Genomic DNA, 20927 nt, shown 5'->3' with positions numbered 1-20927 from the left:
GAGACAAATATAAAACAATCAATGGTATAAATACAATTGTGATAGAATGGTGACAAAACAAGGGATGTTTTGAAAATCCATAATTGGGGATTTGACGTAGTCTGGGAATCAGAGATGGCTTCCTTGAGGAAGTAACATTCGAGTTACTGTATCATAAATATGATTGAGGAGTTTAGTTTAAATACGGGCTTAGGAAAATATCTAAATAAAAATTATTTAGGATTTAATAGTAAACATGGTAACAAATTTATTTCCATCCTATTTTTGGTCTTCCACTTGCATAATTCATTTGAAATTTTTGGCTTCCTTCATTTTAATAATGGTTTCCACAGTTCATAAATGTACCTCTTATATATACTCTAAGACCTCATAACCCAATCCAGTCTTTACATTTCACAATTAATAAAGGCCTCCAAGTTATAATAGATTTGAAAATTATTTCTTAAAATCCACTAAACTTGTGTGTTCTTCTATCAGTACTTCCTTAAATAAACAAACCAAGGCATTTCCATTGTCTATCTTTCCCCATAGATTTTGAGCTTCTCAAGGACAGAGGTCCTATATCCAGAACTTTGCAGGATGTGAAACAAATCAATTATGAATAATGTGTGTTAATAAGGAGGAAGCAACTAGGTGACTGACCTTCATGTTTCTTATTAATGACTTTTTAGCCTAATGCAGGAGACTTTGAAATCATAAGGCCTGGTTTTGAATTCCAGTTCTTCAATGTATATTCTTAGCAAGTAAACTTCTCTAAAACTCATTTTCTTTATCTTTAAAATAAAGTGAGATTAGATGAGTGAAGCAGTTAGCATAGTGTCTGACACATAGTAAGTGTTCATAAATGGTGGCTAGTATTATAATATTCATACATTAAATTTTTTTGTCTATTGTGTTTTATCTGTGATTTTTAACACTTTGTAAGCAGGCATTTCTCCGCCAAATCGCGTCATAATGCGGGGCTTTTTTGACATTTTCTCGCCAAAATTAGACTTTCCGTAAAATATTCATATCTTTCGATCTATTTGATATTTTTCTATGAAACTTTAAGTGTTTTAGTTTAAAAAGAGGTCTCTATTTATTTACTTTGCAAAATTTTTGCCGGTTCCAACTAGAGGCGATATGACGAGTTTACTCGTTTCCCACAAACAAAAATAAGACACCCATAGTGACCCAAAATACTGGTATGTATGAGAGTGGATAATTGGCCCTTTCTGTAATTACACCAGGTCAAAAAGTGAAAATTTTATAACTAGTAACTATTTGTTTATTAAAACTAAACTTCATGAACTACTAATTATCGATAATTAAGTGGATAATTATGGCCCTTATTGCAATGAATATATTTTTCCTTTATAAGTTAGGTTTTTGTGGGTTTTTTTTTAACGAACCAAATAGTTTTCACGATAAATTTTTGTGTATTAAAAAAAAGATCTCCCAAGGTATCTTTTATATAGATTATAAGATACTTGCTTGAATTGATACGTATGTGGGAGGGTATATTTAATGTACACATTTACATGTAGGGATTGAGAGAGTAGAAGATCTAGTCTATATTTCTAATTTTTCAGCTTCTATAAATAAACATAGTCATTTTAAAACTTCTGTCATTTTCTTTTCATAGTGAAAAATACTTCTTTACATTGACTAATATTGTCATTTTCTGAGGATCTTAATGACAATAAAGGGTGTAAAGGAACTGATTGAACAAACAAATATCCTAACGTTTCAAATGTGACTTTATTTATTTTAATTCCATGTTATTTAGTTATGATTTGCTGGCAAGAATGAAATAATATAAATACTCCCCAAAACAAAGCAAAAAATGCCAGCAAACAAACAAAAATCTTTTTAAGGTCTTTTTATTTCATGTGTTAAAAAATGCATTTCAAGTTTCCCTAATAGCAAGGTATCCACAAATTAGTAAAATTTTTTCTTGTATTCACTAGGCACTGGCTGTCATCAAGGGATTCTATAAAATACTATTTGGAATATAGTGCTAAAAATATAAGACATTTGACTGAAAATGTTATGAGGATATATGGCCTTCTGAAAACTTTGTTTCTGCACTTGAAATATTTTGATTGATTTGGTGGGTTTTCATGCTTTCCAGAACGCTTAAAAGGACAGCTTTCAACATGTAGTGAGGGTTCCTAGGGGGGTCCATTTAGAGGAGTTTGCCTACAAAATTGAAATGAACTAGCAATTTTATGTAAGGCAACCTGACAACCTATACTCGAAAAATATAATTTAGTGAATGGAATTTATGTAATAATAGTGTTATTTGCATCTGTTTTCTCAAACTACTTTATATTTACTCACTTGCTCGCTCCTAGAATATCATTAAGATTAGGAAGCAGGCATTTCCATTGTAACAGTTGTGTCATGCCTAAGATCACAAAGCAAATCATTAATAATTCGGTATCTGAATTCAGATCTTACTCTGTCTTTTCTCTTTCCATATGTTAGGTTATTTCCACCAGGTTTTTTTAATGGCTTCTTAATCCAAGTTGAGATTTTAGAAATGTAAGTCTGTAGTTCTCAAGATGATTTGCTAAGTATAATATTATGCAGTAGGTAGTAAGAGTGGGCCTGGGAATAAAATTGGACGCCTAAAATTAAATTTTTATCTCAACTTGCCAGTATGCATTGTGGAAACAGGTTTCCATTGTTGATATATTAAAATTGCGTATTTGGTCTTTAGATTAGCAAAATAGACCATAATGATTAAAAATCTACCTTCCTTGAATTTTGGTTTTTTACCTATTAGCGGTGGCCATGTTTTTCCCACTTCTAACAACTCAGCTTGGATTTTCTAAGAAAGCACATAAAAGCCTTATGTTTATTTTGAACATTCAGATTACTCATGTAAATTCCTTTAAAAAGGTAACTTTTCTTTTTTTGGAGTAGAGATTTAGGAATGCCTCTAAGAAACCAAAATTTAGAGTAAGTTTTTATTGGGCTAGATTTTTGTAGTTGATTATAATCATTAGTGGCCCAGGAAAAGTCAAATTTTAAAAACTACCTTTTAAAAACATAAAATATAACTGAAATCGAAATCTATAAGGTTTGATTTATAAAGATTCAAGGGTTGGACCAAAGGATTAATTGTTCCAAGTTTGAGATTTGTGTGTGTATGGGTTACAAAGTCCTGTTGTGATTGGACGGGAAGTAAACATAATTTATTTTTCTGATCTGTGATTGGCTAAAATCCTTTTCTTTCCACGGTATTTTCTAATAACTGAATCCAGAGCTGTTCCCTGTTTTTATTATCTGACCAGTGAGTTTGAGGTATGTACTAGTACTGTATCAAAAGTACTCAAACGGGCGTTTGTGAATTTTAAGGATATTGACAAAAGAGTTTGGCGTCCTTACAACTAAGCAGTAGCGAGGTGTAAAGCTCAAACACGTAACTAGCATCTCCGCAAACGGGAAGAATGAAAGGATGGCAGTGTTTTCTTCATTTTCATTTAAAATCGTGGACTGTTTTTCTGCAGTAACTGAGTTCCGTGAACTGTTTTCAGTTAAAAGTGTTGCTCTGCTTTGCTGCTGGGACTACAGGACTCTTAATTCAGGCAAAATTCCGCTAACTCATACGGCGGGGGCCTTGTGTTCTAAAATCATCGCTCTGGAGATGCGGCCTTTAACGTGGAGTTTGTTTTGTCACCTAGAATGGAAACCAGCATACTTCACTTTGGCCTCACCCCCACTTCTGAAGGAGCGACGAGTAGAAAGGTGGACTTCAAACGCTCCTCATAGTGTTCCTGAAAGAGAGCATTTTCTTCTCCCGCCCCTCTTTACTTCGTAGCCCGGCTGGTCCCGCAGCGACCGCCAAAGCGTCGGGTACTACTTTCCGTCTGCGGTGGTTCCTGGGACCCTCTTTCGCGGCTCCCTCACCCCGCCCGCGCCGGCGGAAGGAGACGCGCTGCGCGCTCGCAGATCGCTAGTGGATGGGGAGGCGGAGTAGTACTGGCCACGGCGCTGTGGCGGCGGCCGCCGGGGCTGCCTCCGGGCCTCCGACCGCTGTGTGGAGAATTGTCAGTTTGGTTTTTTTATGTGTGGAGCTGCAGCGAGAGGCTGCGAGTCAGGGAGTCCAGGGAGTGTTGAGTAGGACTGCGAGAGACCGAGGTCGCTGTGCCCTTCTGGGCAGAGCGTCGGGTGCGCCCCCGAATCCGCGCTCGTTCGCTCGCGGGGCTGCGGCTGTCCTCTGGTTCGCTCTCTTTAGCATGGGCGGCCGGTAGGCGCGGGGTTTCGTTGGTTCCCTCGCAGTGGATAAGGCAGCGTCCGCTTCGCTAGTGTCGACTATGGCGGTGGAGACGCGGCCGGAGCTGGTGGGGAAGCGGTTCCTGTGCGTGGCGGTCGGCGAAGAGGCGCGGCCGGAGCGCGGGCAGAGCGGTCGCAGCTGGCGGGGCTGGCGAGCGGGGGTCATCCGAGCTGTGTCACATAGGGACAGCCGCAATCCGGACCTGGCGGTAAGAGCGGCACCCCTCAATCGCCCAGTCTGCGCCCGCTTCCCCGCTCTCATACCCGCACCTTGAGGGCTTACCTCTGACATCTTAGCTGAGTCCGGCCAAGCGGCGGTCACGCCCCTCTTACTACCTCACGGCGGCTTTGCCCACAAATGACGGGGTCGCCGCCTCCCCGAGAGTAGCTTCCCCGACGGGAACGGTGACCGACCTGGACTCCCCGGCGTACGCCCAGGCCCTGGCCTCGGATCCTCGGCCGCTGTCTTGGAGGGGGTCGGCTGTAGCTTCCCCTGCGGCTCCCGGGCGGCCGCGGACACCTTACCAAAAGGCGGGGCTGCAAGACCGGCGCGGCGCGGGCAGGTGTGTGTAGTGGTGGGGTGGGCATGGCGGGTGGGGCGGACTCTCGTGGCAGTAGCGGGCAGCTTCACCAGCATCTCTTTCTCGCAAAAGTCTTACTGCTGCAGAGATTGGAGACTTGAAACTTACTGTAAGGTTGCTGAAGGGCAGAGAGAAACGGAAAGAAACAGATCTCTGGTTTTCCAGTCGGTACTAGGATTATTGTGTGCTTTCCTGGCAAAGGCCGTGGCATTGGTGCTCTGATTCAACTTCTTTCTACAAGTAGATGTTTGGATTCCTAACTGGAAACGATGAAAATGAAAATTTTGGGTTTGGAAGACTAGAAATTAACCTCTCCCTTTTTCCTTTCCTCCCTCCCTCCCCCCTTCATTTTTCCTATCTGTCTTTGTACCTTCCTTTTGTTTGTTTTTTCCATAGTGTTGGGGTTTTTTGGTAGACGTGAATAATGCTTTTAGAACCATCCGTTCCTTTTTTTTTTTTTTTACTATTGAATGAAGCAGAAAGTATTGTAAATTAAAGTGTTAAATGGCCTGCTGAACCGTTATCTTTTTCTTTGCTTTCCTTTGCCTTACGCATGACACTGCCAGTATTTTCTTTCAGTAATGTAGGAATGTGTACGATTTCGAGAAGTGATATGCTCTGTCAGTGTTCCAAGCCATTTTCACTGGGTGACAGGTTGAAGGTAAGGGGGCAGAGTAGAGAGAGGCAAGACATTGACTAAGCTTCGAAAGGTCAGTTTACCAGTACGTAATCCATGAAATTTATTGGTAGTGCCCTGGGACTTTTAATTTTCACTGAAATTTTCAAACTTGGGAATATTTTTTTCCTTGTATATATATATATGGATTTACAATTCCAGGTTCACTTTAATATCTATCCATACATGTACATACCTATTTTTTTGTTGTTGGAATTTCTGTGTGTGTTTTTTTGTAAAACCTTGTTTCATGACTATATACGAGTATATCAATCATAGGGTGTCATGCGGCATGTATTAATGCTGACTTGATACTGTAAAGTAGAAAACAGACTAGAAGAATTTTGAAATTTTTTATTGGTTATTCTCATTGAAAAGAAGAAAAAATGCTACTTAAAAAGAATTTTGATCTTAATTGTGCTACAATTGTGGCAATTCAATAACTTTTTGTATGTTTGTGTAAAAAGCATGTGCTGAATTTATTTCTCCTTTTACTCTGATATGAAATTGTCCTGGCTTTTATGTAGAAGCTAGTTGGAGTATAATTAAGCATTTTAGTAATATTCAAGACAAACATGAAGTGATATTTTGTTTTTCTACAGCATTTTGTTTTAGATTCATGAAAATTAGAAAACTACAGTTTTAAATTATGAACATTATTGGTGACATTCGAGTTATCAAAGTTAAATATATTCAAAACTTTCTTACATGGAAATTTAAATAATATAAAGAGAGGTTTACATATATCATGTTTGTAAAAGGTAAGGTATTAAGCTGGATATTTAAAAATGAAAAATGTATGTGGATGGTAGGGATTGACTGGAAAGAACAGGAAGAAGTTTTCTCAAGTGATGGAAATGTTTTATATTTTGATGGTTGGTTACAGGGATGTGTATACATATGTCAGAACTTATTAAATTGTACACTTAATATCTCTGCATTCACTGCATGCAAATATTACCTCAAAAAAAGAAAAAAATGTGTTTTGAACCATAATTATGTGAACCTTTGAGTTTTTCTTTATCTAACAGTCTTTATTTTTAAAAATTGTTATAGTATAATCTGAGTTTTTTCAGCCTAGAACCTACAGTGTTAGAGTTAACTCCCAGACACTTACATTCATTTTTTTATTCATGTTTCCTAAATTAATGAAATTCAGAACAGTTTAGCATTAGCAAATTTATTAGAAATCTTCGCTATACGTACTTATGGCACGTGTTTGGAAGGGTCACTATCAAAACTTGAAAGTAGTTTAGGGAATACTTTATTTCAGAAGTTATTCTTTTATTTGGTCTTATGTATGAGGAATTCCCTAGTGCATTAATTTCTTATCACTGCTGTTAACTAACACAACCATATTTAAAAAATACAAATTGATTATTTTACAGTTCTGGAGATGACAAGTCTCACATGGGTCTCAGTGGGCTATGTTCTTTTCTGGAATCTCTAGGGGAGATCCATTTGTTTTTTCTTCCTTTTCTAGCTTTTAGAAGCAGTTCACATTTATTGGCTCATGACCCTCTTTTTCTTTAAAAGCCAGCAGTGTTGTATTTCTGACCATTCTTCTCTGGTCACTTCTCCCTCTGACTCTCCTGCTTCCCCTTCCACTTTTAAACGCCCTTGTGATCATGATGGGCCCACCCAGATAATCCAGAATACTCTCCCCATCTGCTAATTAACAACCTTAATTCCATTTGAACCTTAATTCCCCTTTGCCATGTAATGTAACATAGTTACAGGTTTCATGTATTAGGACATAAGTGTCTTTGGGGTGGCATTCTGCCCACCAGACCATGGTAGCAAAAATATTCCTTTATAGTACGATCATATATGATTTGATAAAAATAAATTATGGCTAAAATTGTAGTTTTTCATGCCTGAAGTTTTAGTGATATCACTCTCTGATCTCTTAAGTAAATGAGCTTAATGTAGAACTTTTCCTAAATTATGCTTTGATAATTTCACCTACGTTTGTTGGTGACTTAATAAAATGGCTTGAAAACCTTCTGGGCTATCTATTGGAATTACATTAACCAACGAAAGATTTTATCTGAATCCCTTTTATTCAGGAGGACCAAGTTGTTGAAGAAGTTGAAATATATAAAGTATATTGTGAGCCTATATAAAGTATATTGTGAGCCTTTATCATGTTGGAATTTTTTTAGCCCCATCATTTAGAAGGTTTTTGCCCTGGGATACATGTTGAACATTATTACTGCCTTACTTCTTTTTTTTTTTTTACTGCCTTACTTCTTGAGAAACTTTTCTGGAAGTATCATGGAAGGAAAGCTGGCAGTTGAGAAGTACTGTTGCATAATATTGAATAATACTGTCATACTTATTAAAGAGCAAAAATTGATTTACTCTTTGTTTTACTTACATTTCATAATCTATCAGCCGTTTATTTACTTGGTTATTATCCATCCAGTCATTCATCTAACCACCTTCCCTTGATGCTTAGGGTGATTGCAACATTGTTTCAAGTTTACCTTGTCTGAAATGTGAGTATTTAAAAAAAATGTGTCAGGTTTTTTTTAATACCCAAAAGGAACAAATTATATTGTTTTTCATAGACCAAACACATATATTTGCTTATACTGGGGGTCGGGGGTGCCAAAAAAATGCATACACATTTTAAGAGATGTTATCTGTGCTCAAGCAGTATTTCCCGTAATCAGAAGAGTCTGGACGCTGATGGTAACCACTTTGAGCACCTCTTGTAATTGCAGAAGTCAAACGTGACTTATATTCATCTTTTGTTATTGGTATATATTGAGTATTACAATTTTAATATATTTTTTTCCTTTCTTAAAACGTGTACATTTTTTTGGCACCCTCTGTATTTGGAGGAATTTTGTTACGGTAATTTAATGAGGAGTAGCTAACCTTGGAATGTAGATCTTAAACTGTTCTAAACTGTGTAACTGAAAATAAAAGTTATTTTGCACATCTTGTGTGTCTTAAATATAAATAAAGTATTCGTGTTTAGGAAATTTAAAGTGATTTATGATTGATTTGTTTATAAGGAAGTCCTGTGTTTATAGATTTAATATATTTTTAGTACTATACATTTCTGCTCAGTTGTCTCTTCATTTAAGTATCATATTGAGTTGGTAACTTTTGACTTCCTTTTAAGTTTTGTTAGTATAATTTTTTAGGTAAGTTTGAAATTTATAACATGGTCTTGCAGTACTGATAAGGGTAATTTCCAGCTTATTCACAAAATATTGAATGAACGAATGATTTTTATTTTATTGTTTAGTATGATCTGGATAAGTTGAACCATAGGGAAAATTGGTTTAGTTGCTAGGTAGGAAGACTTTTATTTCTGACTGAAAATACATAGACTGATTTTGCCCTCTCTTGAATTTGTTGTTAGTCCTAAAGATTTAGGTGCAATAAAATGAGTATGTAAATTGTAGCTATGGCATGTAATTTGTGTATTTATGACCATTACCTGATTTTAAAAGGAGGTATTCACTCAGTAAATGGTGTGAATTGTATGTTTCTGTGTAAAATTAAAGAACGGATGTACCTTTTCCCCTTTGACCTGTTATATATACATTCTGGCACATTTTTTGATTCCATTAATCTAAAACAGAGAATTTTTTCATTCATTGGGGTAATTGGACTAACGACATTTTACCATGAGAATTCTGTTCTTCATATAGGGATGTCATCATATTTAAAAGTAAAAATATCTAGATATTACAATGTAATTGAAAGAATATAGGCTATTTTCCTATGTTTATAGATTTATATACTTTTGACAATTCCAAGTTACGTACAAAGAATGTATTCAATACTCAAACTCATATTCATTTTCTTTCCCCTTTACCTATTTAGTACAGTACCTAGCATTTACATAGCTGTTTAGTAAATATTCATTGAATGGTAAATAAATGAGTGCATATCATAAATTTCCTGAATACTGTAATCCATACTAACCATCTCAAGTTATGTATTACTAATTACTCGTAATTTTAAATCTTTTTTTGTTTTGTGGCATTGTGTACCTTAGTGGTTACTTCCCCAATATCCATTATCTGTGGTATGGTTTGACCAAAGCGTGGGCCATGTATTTGTAGGCCAATCAGGGAAGTGAACACTTCTGGCTACGTTGATGAGTGCATGCTCTAAATAGGTCCAATCAGAATGAAGACAAGGATATTATTGCGAGGGTATGAGTGTGGAATTGCCACAGCAATTTTTCTGCTTTTAAGGTAAACCAATTTGAAGGCAAAGCTGACATACAGAGGCTTGTAGAGTTGAAGTCAACAGAAAACTGTGGCTGATCAAATTGTTTTCTGAAGCCTAAGTACCACTATTGAATTTTCACTTATAGGATTTTTCATTATGGAAGAATTAAGTATTTGTTTTGTTTTTGTTGGTTTTTCTTTTCTTTGGAACCAAAAGCATGTTAGCTGATACACATGGTAATATTTCATTACATTTTTTTTGAAAGAGTATGAAAGATAGGCATTTTCTTGACACACTTGGCCTTTGTTATTTGATGTTAAGACATTACACTTTCATTAAGTCAATTTTGAATAACTTCAGTGATGATTTTCAAGAAGGATGATATGTTCTGCTTTATTGTGTGCAGGTGTATCCCATACATTAAAATAATTTTTTAAAGCTGCACACACCATTAACATCACAATTCTAGAATTAAAGAATAGGAAAAATTCTGGATCTAGATCAATTCCATTCACTGTTTTGATAAATGAGAAAACCGAGGTTCACACTATAAATCAAGTGAATTGTTAAAAGTATTTTTGAGAAATGTTTCAGTGAAACCTAAGGTTTTTTTAAGCGATCAGTTACATATCTCTATACATACTTATACACAGTTCCTATTTACTCAAACTAATTTCAAGACGCACTACTAAAATCAGTTATATTAGGCTGTTTTGAACAAATATAGATGAAACACTGTACCTGAAATTTGCAATGTATTAAAAATATGTAATCCAAAGAAAAAGTTCAGTCAGTCACATTTTCTGGATGAATCATGAACAAATCACAGATAAGAAACAGTGTACCAATATTATTTATCTGGTCAACAATGACGGAGTAGAAACATACAACATTTATAGAATATGACCTAAAAAGTAAAGGTTGCCATTTTTTGTTAATTTCTGAAATAATAACTCTTTCCTGAAATTTCTTAACTATAATGGGTTTATAAGCATACTTCCTGACATACAAAATCAAATTTATTTTAAATGATTTAGAAAGTTAGATTTTGTTTTATATACATAAAAATAATTTTTTAAAGCTGCACACACCGTTAACATCACAATTCTAGAATTAGAATGGAATTGATCTAGATCCAGAATTTTTCCTATTCTTTAATTCTAGAATTGTGATGTTAATGGTTTTTACCTGTATTGTCTTGGAATGAAGTGTTTATTAAGCAAAAATAAATTTCAGGTCTGTCCCAAAAGTTTTTACTTCTGAGTTAACGAAACTTTTCTTTATGACATACCTATTGTGTTATATTACCAGGACCAAAATTTTCCTCTAAATAATGGGATTTCTTTTTAGTGTTTCTTTTGTATGATCAAGATGAGTTCACAGGATTTGGATTTCCATGATTGGACTAATTGAGGTAGAAAAATAAATATTCCAAGGCTACAATATTGGGCCTTGAAATAATTTAATATATATTTCTTCATGTACTTACAAGTTTTGATCAACTACATTTAATTTTTTGGTGAAAATACCCCAGAATGCAAATTCATCAAAAGAAGTCAGTATTGCTTCTCCAAATGGTTAGTAATTCACAGACTTTAATCTTTTTGTTATTTTTTTATTATTAAATTTATTGGGGAATTTTTTTTTTTTTTAACTCCCTCCTATTGCTTTGATACATACTCTCTCTGAACCTTTGCTTTTTCTTGATTTTTTTAGTCAGGTCCTCTCCTTACTACAGTTCCTCCCATCTTCTTATTAGTATCAGAGATTCAGTCCTTTGCTTAGACTGTGTTTTGTGTTTTTCAATCTTATTACCTTTGGAGAGTTTTCTTGTACTTTTCTGCATCATTACTCACAAATCTGCATCTTAAGCATTGGCCTTCATTTTGAATCCACCATCTCGCCCTTTGATGTCTTTACATAAGTGTCCTCCATTTGCGTCTGATATAATGTGTCTAAAATGTAACTTATTCATTGAAAATCAGCTTCCCATCTGAGACTTATCTTGAAGTCTCATCTGGGTCTGAAAACTACTTCATCTTTTATCTTTTCACCACCTAGAATGTAGGTATTTACTGAATTCTACAAATTTCTTCTTTCAAATTGCAGTCTGCTCTCCCTGTCCTCCCTGTCCGGTTTTTTTGAGTTTGTACTACCACTGGGTTCAAACCTTCATTGTTCCTGGCATGGATTTAATGATATTTTTACCTTCAAATTTGTTTCTTTTCCAGTCTGTTCTATTCAGTGTGGACCAATTACTCATCCTGAGTTTCCCTTCAGCTCACTTTAATAGTTTTTCTTTTGCTTATCTGATAAAGTCCAAACTCCATTTTCTAGTGTTTAGGTGTCCATCTTGTCCCTATCCTTTGGTATTTAAAATTCAGTAATCACCTATTAAACTGTTGCAGTGCTTTGGCAAATCTTTTGTTGGAATTTTTAAAATACTGTAATCTGTTTATGAAATTAAAAAAAAGTTTCTGATGTCAAAGTGATATTAGACCTATTTTTTGTTAAAAATGGTATTGGTGTTGCATGAGCTGAGTCAAATGAGAAAACAGATTATTATTGAATCAAATGATGTATAAAGTTATTATTCTATTTGTGTTCGTGAAAAACAAAGTCCAATTTAACAATATTTTATACATTATTCATGAATCTAGAAATGCCACTTTTCTTTGATTTTAAGATGTACATTTTCCACATTTTAATGTTTCTGAAATTAAGGCACAGTTTTCTTATAGTTCATGTTAAAAGCAACTTGTTTACCACTAAGCAGAATATCAAGTGGCATATACTGATAACAGTCTACCTGCAAAGTGTGTGATCTGATCTTGGTCGTATACAACCGTTCAGTCTTAGTATCCCTTAAAACTTTTAAAATTATTGAGGATCCCATAGAGCTTTGATTTTTGTGGGTTATTGATTTTTACTGTATTAAGAATTAAAAATAAGAAGTTATAACGAACAAGCACAAATTCAGTTACCTGTCAGAACAGTGCTATCACACTACATGAAGCCTGTAGAAAACTACTCTACACTCATGAGAGAATAAGAGTGGAAAAGGCAAATAACGTCTTAGTGTTATTATGAAAAGTTTCTTCATTACTAACCCTTTGAATGGCTTCAATTACCCCCTGCCCTAAACCTGTGGTGAAGGTATCTGTTCATCTATTATCTCTTTAGTTGGGATTATTTACATTGCTTTTATGGCAGGTGTTTAAATTTTAAGTTGAATTTGGCTTCTTCATCATTTCAGGTGTCTTCTAGTATTTGCTACATTTGTATGAAAATTGTATATTGTAAATGTAGGAGATTTCTTGTCACATGCCAGAGAATGTCGAAACAGTAGAACATGCAGTGGAGACTAAGTCAGCATTCATAGAATAGATTTTAGAATTTTTCAAAGCTAGGAGAGGTCTGTGTGACTAATTCATGTCTTATGAAAGATTGTCACTTCAGAGCTGAAACAACTGATCCATCTGTCAAAATTATGAATTTAAGATTCAGAAAACATTTTTAGGCTCAGGAATAGCAAAGAAGGAAGTAGTATGTTAATGTATAATGTATGGATAAAATTATGCATTGCCATTTAATTTAAAATGGCCTTATATGTATTTATTGTAAGATTCTTTTCCTCCGTACATTGTTATTCCTTAGATTGACTCTTAGCACCAAGGCAATACAGTACTAGTTAAAGTATATAAACTGAAACAATTTAAAATTGGTAAACTGTTCCAGTGTAGTGTGTTGGTATCATACTATTATTTTGGTTTGTCTTTTTCTTCTTCAAAACTGCATTGATGAAACTATATAGATCATATTTTAGAGCATTTTATCCCCTAAAATGTTTTATTGCCTTAACTTTCAAAATCTCTTATATTTTATACCAAGGTGAATTATTTTAAAGGAAACTATTTTTCATTGTTCATTTGAATGAAGGGAATAAATAATGAATATGGACTATTTGTGTCCCATCTTTCCATAATGGTTTTGAAATATATAAACAGACATTTACAAGGTGTGATAAAATAATACGGTGAATGTTTAAATTAAAAGAAAATTATATTAAAAGACACATTGCCACTACCCCCCCCCCTTTTTTTTTTAAAGATTTTATTGGGGAAGGGGAACTTTATTGGGGAACAGTGTGTACTTCCAGGACTTTTTCCAAGTCAAGTTGTTGTCCTTTCAGTCTTAGTTGTGGAGGGCGCAGCTCAGCTCCAGGTCCAGTTGCTAGTTGCAGGGGGCGCAATCCACCATCCCTTGTGGGAGTCGAACCGGCAACCTTGTGGTTGAGAGGATGCAGCTCCAACCAACTGAGCCGTTGGGCTGGCCTGCCACTAATCCCTCTTGATGAAATAACTCCTCCTCACTTCAAACACACTTATCCCATTGTTCTTGACACTTCTGAAGCAGTTCTGGAAGTCCTCTTTCCTGAGTGTGTTTAGTGGCGCTGTCATGGTTGCCTCGATGTCCTGACTCATTTTGATTTTGGGGAAGGGCCAGAGTCTCACGGTACTAGATCTGGTGAATAAAGTGGATGAGGACACACCATAATGTTTTTATTTGACAGAAATTGCCATATGCCAGAAGTGATGTGTGACACGGAGCGTTGTCACAATGGAGGATGATTTATGGCACACTTTAAAACACACCTTCTCTCAACTGTAACTCACACCCAACTGACTACACTGAACAAGTTGAAACTTGTCACACACTATTACTAAGGTTGGATGTGCCGCCTCTCATGTTGAAGATCCCTGCCTTTCTATTGGATGGCATTCGGCAGCAGCATTCACCATATTTTGTGATCAAAACAGAAAGGTTCCATGTCACACATCACTTCTGGTATATGGCAATTTCTATCAAATAAAAACATTACAGTGTGTCCTCATCCACCTTATTCACTGGATCTGGCACCGTAAGAATTCTTGCTCTTCCCCAAAGTCAAAATGACCATGAAATGAAAACATTTTGAATTGATTCAGGATATCAAGGCACCCATAACAGCACAACTAAAGACTTTCATGAAAGAGAACTTCTAGAAACGCTTCAGAAAGTGGCAAGAACGATGGGATAAGTGTGTACGAAGTGAGGGGGAGTATTTTGAGGGGGATTAATGGCAATATGTCTTACTGTAATTTTAAAATTTAAACATTCACCATAATTTTTGATCTCACTTGTATATTTGTGGAGATGATGACTAATTTCCCCTTAATTATAAAGTAAAAGCTGTGAAAAGAAAATTTTAAATAATAAGTAGTTGCTTTGGCCATCTCACAAGGTGGTTGTGTGAAAGAAAGTATATTAAATAAATATAGTATCATTTCAGTGAATATTGAATGAATAAATATAAATGTTTTTATCCAATAAATATTTGAGAACCTATTATATGCCATGTACTGTTTAAGATTTGCAAGTTGTAAGGTGTATAACCTTAACTGTAAAATTTTTTCATGTATTATCTCATCAATTTTCAATGCTTAATAGATGATAAGCAGTGATATCTGCATGGATTCACAAAAGTAAGCAATACAGATTTCAAAGATGCATTTATGAGGAAATAGACTATTCTGAATCCTGACGAATAGCAATTAGAATACAAAAAGAGAGGTAAAATAATTTTGGCAGGGAGAATGGAATGAGGAAAAGCAAAGTAGTTGGCTTCACAGAAGATTCGAATTGGAGAAACAAGAAAAATAATTTGAAGATCAGGGCCAAATTGTAGTATCAGACTGAGAAATGTGTGGTATGTCTAGGGAGTGGTTGGGTGAAATAAATAGCATAGTACTTGTGCCATTTGCCAGCTTTAAGAATATTTCTGAAGGTAGATTAAAGGGCCTTTGTGCATGTACAAAATTATTTTTAATAGCTGAAACAACAGACTAATCTCCATAGAGATTGAACCTGTTTATACTTCTACCTGCAGTTTATAAGAGCACCAGTTTTCCCAAACCCTTATCATACTGTATGTTGTCAGTCATAATCTTTGCCTGATTGGCCAAAAAATGGTCTTTGCTTTAATTTGCATTTATGTGTTTCTGAGCTTCATGTATTTATTAGGTTTATTATTATTATTTTAAATATAAATTATCTGTTCATATTTTGGCCTGTTTTATGATTTTCTTACTGATCTATAGGCACTCTTTTTATACTTAAGATACCTGTTTTTTGGGTTTTTTTACATGTGACATTTTTCCCTAGTCTTGCTGGTTTTTTTGTTTGTTTTTTTTTTGGTTTTTAAGATTTTTATTGGGGAAGGGGAACAGAACTTTATTGGGGAACAGTGTGTACTTCCAGGATTTTTTCCAAGTTAAGTTGTTGTTCTTTTAATCTTAGTTGTGGGCGCCATTCAGCTCCAGGTCCAGTTGCCTTTGTTAGTTGCAGGGCGCACAGCCCACCATCCACCATCCCTTGTGGGAGTCGAACCCACAACCTTGTGGGAATCAAACGGGCAGCCTTCAGCATTAGGAGCACGAAGCTCCAACCGCCTGAGCCACTGGGCCGGCCCCTAGTCTTGCTGTTTTTAAATGTTCATACTACCTTTCATGGCTTTGCTTATCATTTAGAAGATTAGTAAGTTTTTTTCCTTTGACTTCAGAATTTTGTGCATTATTTAAGAAATCCTACAACCCAAAATTGTATTTTAAAACATTGACTGCCCCACACTGATACAAAATGTCTCCTTTATCTTTTTCTATATTTTGATAAATGTGTATGGACTTTCTGTTATATTTCAATTATCTTTCTGTTTCTTGTAATGCAGGACCAGAGTGTTCTAATAATCACAGTTTTATAGAATCTTAATAACAGGTAAAGCAAATCTCTTGTTTATTACTTTTCATTTTCAAAAATGTGTTGGACATTGTAGCATTTAGGTTTTTTTTTTTAACTTTTTATTGTGATAAAATATACATAACAGAAAATTTGCATTTTAACCCTTTTTAAGTATAGTTTGTAGTAATAAGTACATTCACCTTGTGCAACTATCATCACTATCTGTCATCAAAATTTGTCATCCCAAAAGGAACTCTGTACTCATTAAGTAATCTCCATTCCCCCTAACCCTTGCCCCTGGTCAACTCTAATCTACTTTCTGTCTCTGAATTTGCCTGTATTTCATATACATGGAGTCATACAATTATTTGTCCTTTAGTGTCTGGCTTATTTAACTTACTATAGTGTTTAAGGTTCTTCATGTTGTAGCAAGTACTATAACTTCATTTTTATGACCGAATAATATTTCTTACATGTACATTCCACATTTTGTTTAACTGGTTATCTGTTGATGGACAATTGACAACTCAAGTTCTACTTTCTGGCTATTGTGAGTAATGCTGCTATGAACATGGGTGTATGAATATCTGTTCAGGTTTATACTTTCAGTTCTCTTGGGCATATACCAGAATTGGAATTGCTGGACCATATGGTGATTTTGTTTAGAGTTGTAGGGAACCACCATACAGTGTTCCTCAGCAGCTGCACCATTTTACATTCCTACCAGCAATGCACATGGGTTCCAGTTTTTCCACGTCCTAGCCAATATTTGCAGCTTTCTGGTGTGTGTGTGTGTTCCAAATAGCTAGCCTAATGAGTGTGAAGTGGTATATCATTGTGGTTTTCATTGGCATTTCCCTAATGATTAATGATGTTGAGATCTTTTCATGTGCTTATTGGCTATTTGTATATCATTTTTGAAAAATGTTTATTTACGTCCTTTGCCCATTTTAAAATTAGGTTGATTGTTTTGTTGTTGTTGTTGATCTCTTTATATATTCTGGTTATTAATCCCTAATTTGTAATTACTTTCTCTGTGGTTTTCTTTTTCACATATTTTATAGTGTCTTTTGTTGCACAAAAGTTTTTAATGTTGATATAGTTCAATTTTTCCTTTTTTCCTTTTGTTGCCTGTACTTTTGGTGTCATATCCAAGAAATTATTGCCAAAACCAGTGTCATGAAGCTTTTGTGTCCTATTTTGTCTTTCATAGTTTTAACTCTTGTGTCTAGTTCTTTGATCCCTTTTGAGTTGATTTTTGTATATAGTACAAGATAAAAATTCAACTTCATTCTTTGCATGTAGGCATCCAGTTTCTCCAGCACCATTTGTTGAAAAGACTGTTCTCTTCCCATTGAATGGCCTTGGCACCTTGGCAAAAAAAATCGTTTGACATCATATGTGAGGGTTTATTTCTGAGTTCTCTATTCCGTTCCATTGGTCTCTGTCTGTCTGTATTCCAGTATCATACTGTTTCGATTTCTTTATATTTGTAGTAAGTTTAAAATCAGGAAAAGAGAGTCTTCCAACTTTGTTCTTTTTCTGGATTGTTTTGGCTATTTGGGTTCTCTTGAGATTCCATATGAATTTTAGGATTGATTTTTCTATTTATGCAAAAAATGTCAGTGGAACTTTGATATAGATTGTATTGAATTTGTAGGCCCCTTTGGGTTAAGATATTGATATCTTAACAATATTGTGTTTTCCAATCCAGGAAAACAGGATGTCTTTCCATTTGTTTGTGTCTTTAATTTTTTTCAACAACTTGTTTTCACTGTAAAAAGCTTTTGCCTCTTTGGTTAATTACTAAATATTTTATTGTTTTTGATGCTTTTGTAAATGGAATTGTTTCATTAATTTTCTTTTCAGATACCTCATTGTTAGTGTATAGAAATTCAGTTTTTATGTTGATTGTGTATCCTGCAACTTTGCAAATTTGTTTATCAGTTTTTTTTCCCTGAGTCTGTATGAAAATTTGAGTTTTCTACATATAACATCCTGTTATATGCAAAGAGATATATTTTTTCTTTTGCTCAATTTGGATTTTTTTGTTTTGTTTAATTTTCTATATAGAACTTCCAAACCATATTTTATTGAAGTGGCAAAAGCAAGCATTCTGTCTTGTTCTTGATCTTAGGTAAAGAGCTTACAGTCTTTACCACTGAGTATGATGTTAGCTGTGCAGTTTTCATATATGGTCTTTATTATGTTGAGGTTGTTTCCTTCTATTCCTAGTTTGTTGCACATTTTTATCATAAAAGGGAGTTAAATTTTGTTAAATACCTTTTCTGCATCAAATGAGATGACCATGTGTTTCCTCTCCCCTTCATTCTTTTAATGTGGCATATTACATTGGTTTTTATTCTATGTTGAACCATCCTTGCATTCCAGGTATAAATCCCACTTGATTATGTGTATAATATATATCATTGTCTTTAATTTTAAAAAATTGGTAACTTTCTCTATCATTTTTCCTTTTCCCACAGTTATCCTTGTATAATTTTCCCTGGAATTGTACAGTTTTATAGACAAATTTGGGAAGAATTCACACCTTTCCATTATTGAGTCTGCACTTTAACATGGAATGTCCCTCCACGTGTTTGAGGTTTTTTTTTTCAAGTTCTGCAGTGATTTTATTCCTTTTGGTCTTATGTTTTTGTTAGGTTTATTCTTAAGCACTTTATGTTTTGATTTTTAAATGTATGTGGACATGCCCTAAAGCATTAATACATACCTTTAGAAATGACTGATTTGTTTCTCCAAGCACAATTATTGGACTAAAAATAATGTCCCTTTTCCCCATCTATGTGTTCAGCTCATGTAATTACTTGCTAGCTCTTTACATTAATGGGCTTAATAAAGTTGTGGTAAAGTAGAGGTTATAGGTATGAAAAGTGTCATAAAGAAAAGTGTTACCCCAATAAATATAATAATAAAAAATTCAAAATATGGTTTCCACTGAATAGGTATCACCGTCATACCATCATAAAGTCAAAAAATCGTTTAAGTTGAACCATAGTAAGTAGGGGACCCTCTGTATTTGTTTACATACATGCCCTTTAGGTAGATGTAGCTTTTATTGTTTATAACTCACCTCCTGGCAGTGTCTAATACATAAGTACATAGAAAATATTGAACAGTTTTAGCATGGCTTTAAAAAATATGTATAGTGTCTCCCTTGAGCCATCAAAGAAAACTGAGACTAAAAGTCTAATGGTTTCACTTCTTGTAATAACTTCAATACTAGTCCTAATTTGGATGTTATGTTCTTAGCAGTGGAAAATCATGAGATTTCTGAACGATTTGTGTTTCTTAAGTGTTCTTAAAAGGAGATTGATTTGAAAACTGTGTGCCAGATAGTTACATATTTTATCAGGAAGCATGTTACAGGTATTCTCCAGTATGGTCATTTTCAAAGTGTGGTCCCCAGACTAGTAGCATGAGCATTACCTGGGAACTCATTATCTTTCTATGTTGGGAATAGTCTTGGAAAATATTTAACATATTTGACAAATCTTAGTTTTTCTTTAGAATTAAAATGTTAGCCTATATAGAGTATTGAAGGTTATTAGAGAAAAATTGCAGTAGTGGGTTCATTGAGAAACAAAAACTTGTCTGTATTACACAGGAAAACGGTATGGTTCTAACTTGACAATACCTGGCCTCTTTTAGTTGTCTTGCTGAAGGATTGGATTCTTTAGGACCCAACTTTTCTTGACAATAGTTGATAGTTTCGTTAGAATTAAGTTCTGTATTTTTTATTGTTTGGAAGGAAATAATTTACATGTATAATATGATGGAAGTTACTTAGTATATGGCATAATCACAGATAAGGTGTTATGATCTATGTATTTGCTGGTAGCTTTAACATTTTTAAATGACAGAAGATGTGACATTACATGAACATGTTGACATTAAGCTCGTTTAAAAAAGCTTCAAATAGCTAATTGATCATTTAAATTTTGCTCACTAAATTCCTGAGGACCTTTTAGCAAAGTATTTTAATAAAGATTTAAAACATTTCATAATTGGTAGGCTTATATAAAATTGCACATTTTATGTATTTATCATCAGTTTATAACCACAATATGTTTATCAAAAATTTGGCAGAAGTTCAAGTAATGAACACGTAGCGGTGGTACTTAGAAGGGAAATGTACCATCCCTAAAAAGCTAACTTTTAAATTTAACTTTAATATTTCTGCTCTTGAAAAATAGAAACCCAATAAAGTAGTACCTCATCTAAATATGTACATTAAATGAAGGTGCTTCTTGTAATATTTAACTATAATTTTGTGGTAACCTGTTGTTTAAATAATTGGTCAGATTCCCAGATTTATAGAGTATGGACTGTATTCAAGATTATTTGGGTCAAAATTTTTTCAAAGTAGGTGACATCAGTCTTTATGATCATAGAAAAATCTGAATGTT

At 34.5% G+C, this 20927-nt stretch overlaps 1 protein-coding gene across 6 annotated transcripts in view; it reads left to right on the top strand.

Annotated features, from left to right (window-relative positions):
• The window catches only part of JMJD1C (jumonji domain containing 1C), a 250673-nt gene that overhangs the window by 37105 nt on the left and 192641 nt on the right, over positions 1–20927 (top strand). For 3 of the 6 annotated variants that reach the window (XM_019731784.2, XM_019731780.2, XM_074339496.1), the window contains exon 1: positions 3960–4472. The exons of the other annotated variants lie outside the window; for them this stretch is intronic. In XM_019731784.2, the coding sequence (XP_019587343.2) occupies positions 4305–4472 (168 nt within the window). In that variant the 5' untranslated portion in view covers positions 3960–4304. Of the gene's footprint in view, positions 1–3959; positions 4473–20927 lie in introns of those variants that run through there. 6 annotated transcript variants of the gene reach the window in all.

The sequence above is a fragment of the Rhinolophus sinicus genome, linkage group LG07, assembly GCF_036562045.2.
Source record: "Rhinolophus sinicus isolate RSC01 linkage group LG07, ASM3656204v1, whole genome shotgun sequence".
Taxonomy (NCBI): domain Eukaryota; kingdom Metazoa; phylum Chordata; class Mammalia; order Chiroptera; family Rhinolophidae; genus Rhinolophus; species Rhinolophus sinicus.
Note: the sequence above shows the minus strand (reverse complement) of the source record. Positions and strands in the feature narration are given on the sequence as shown.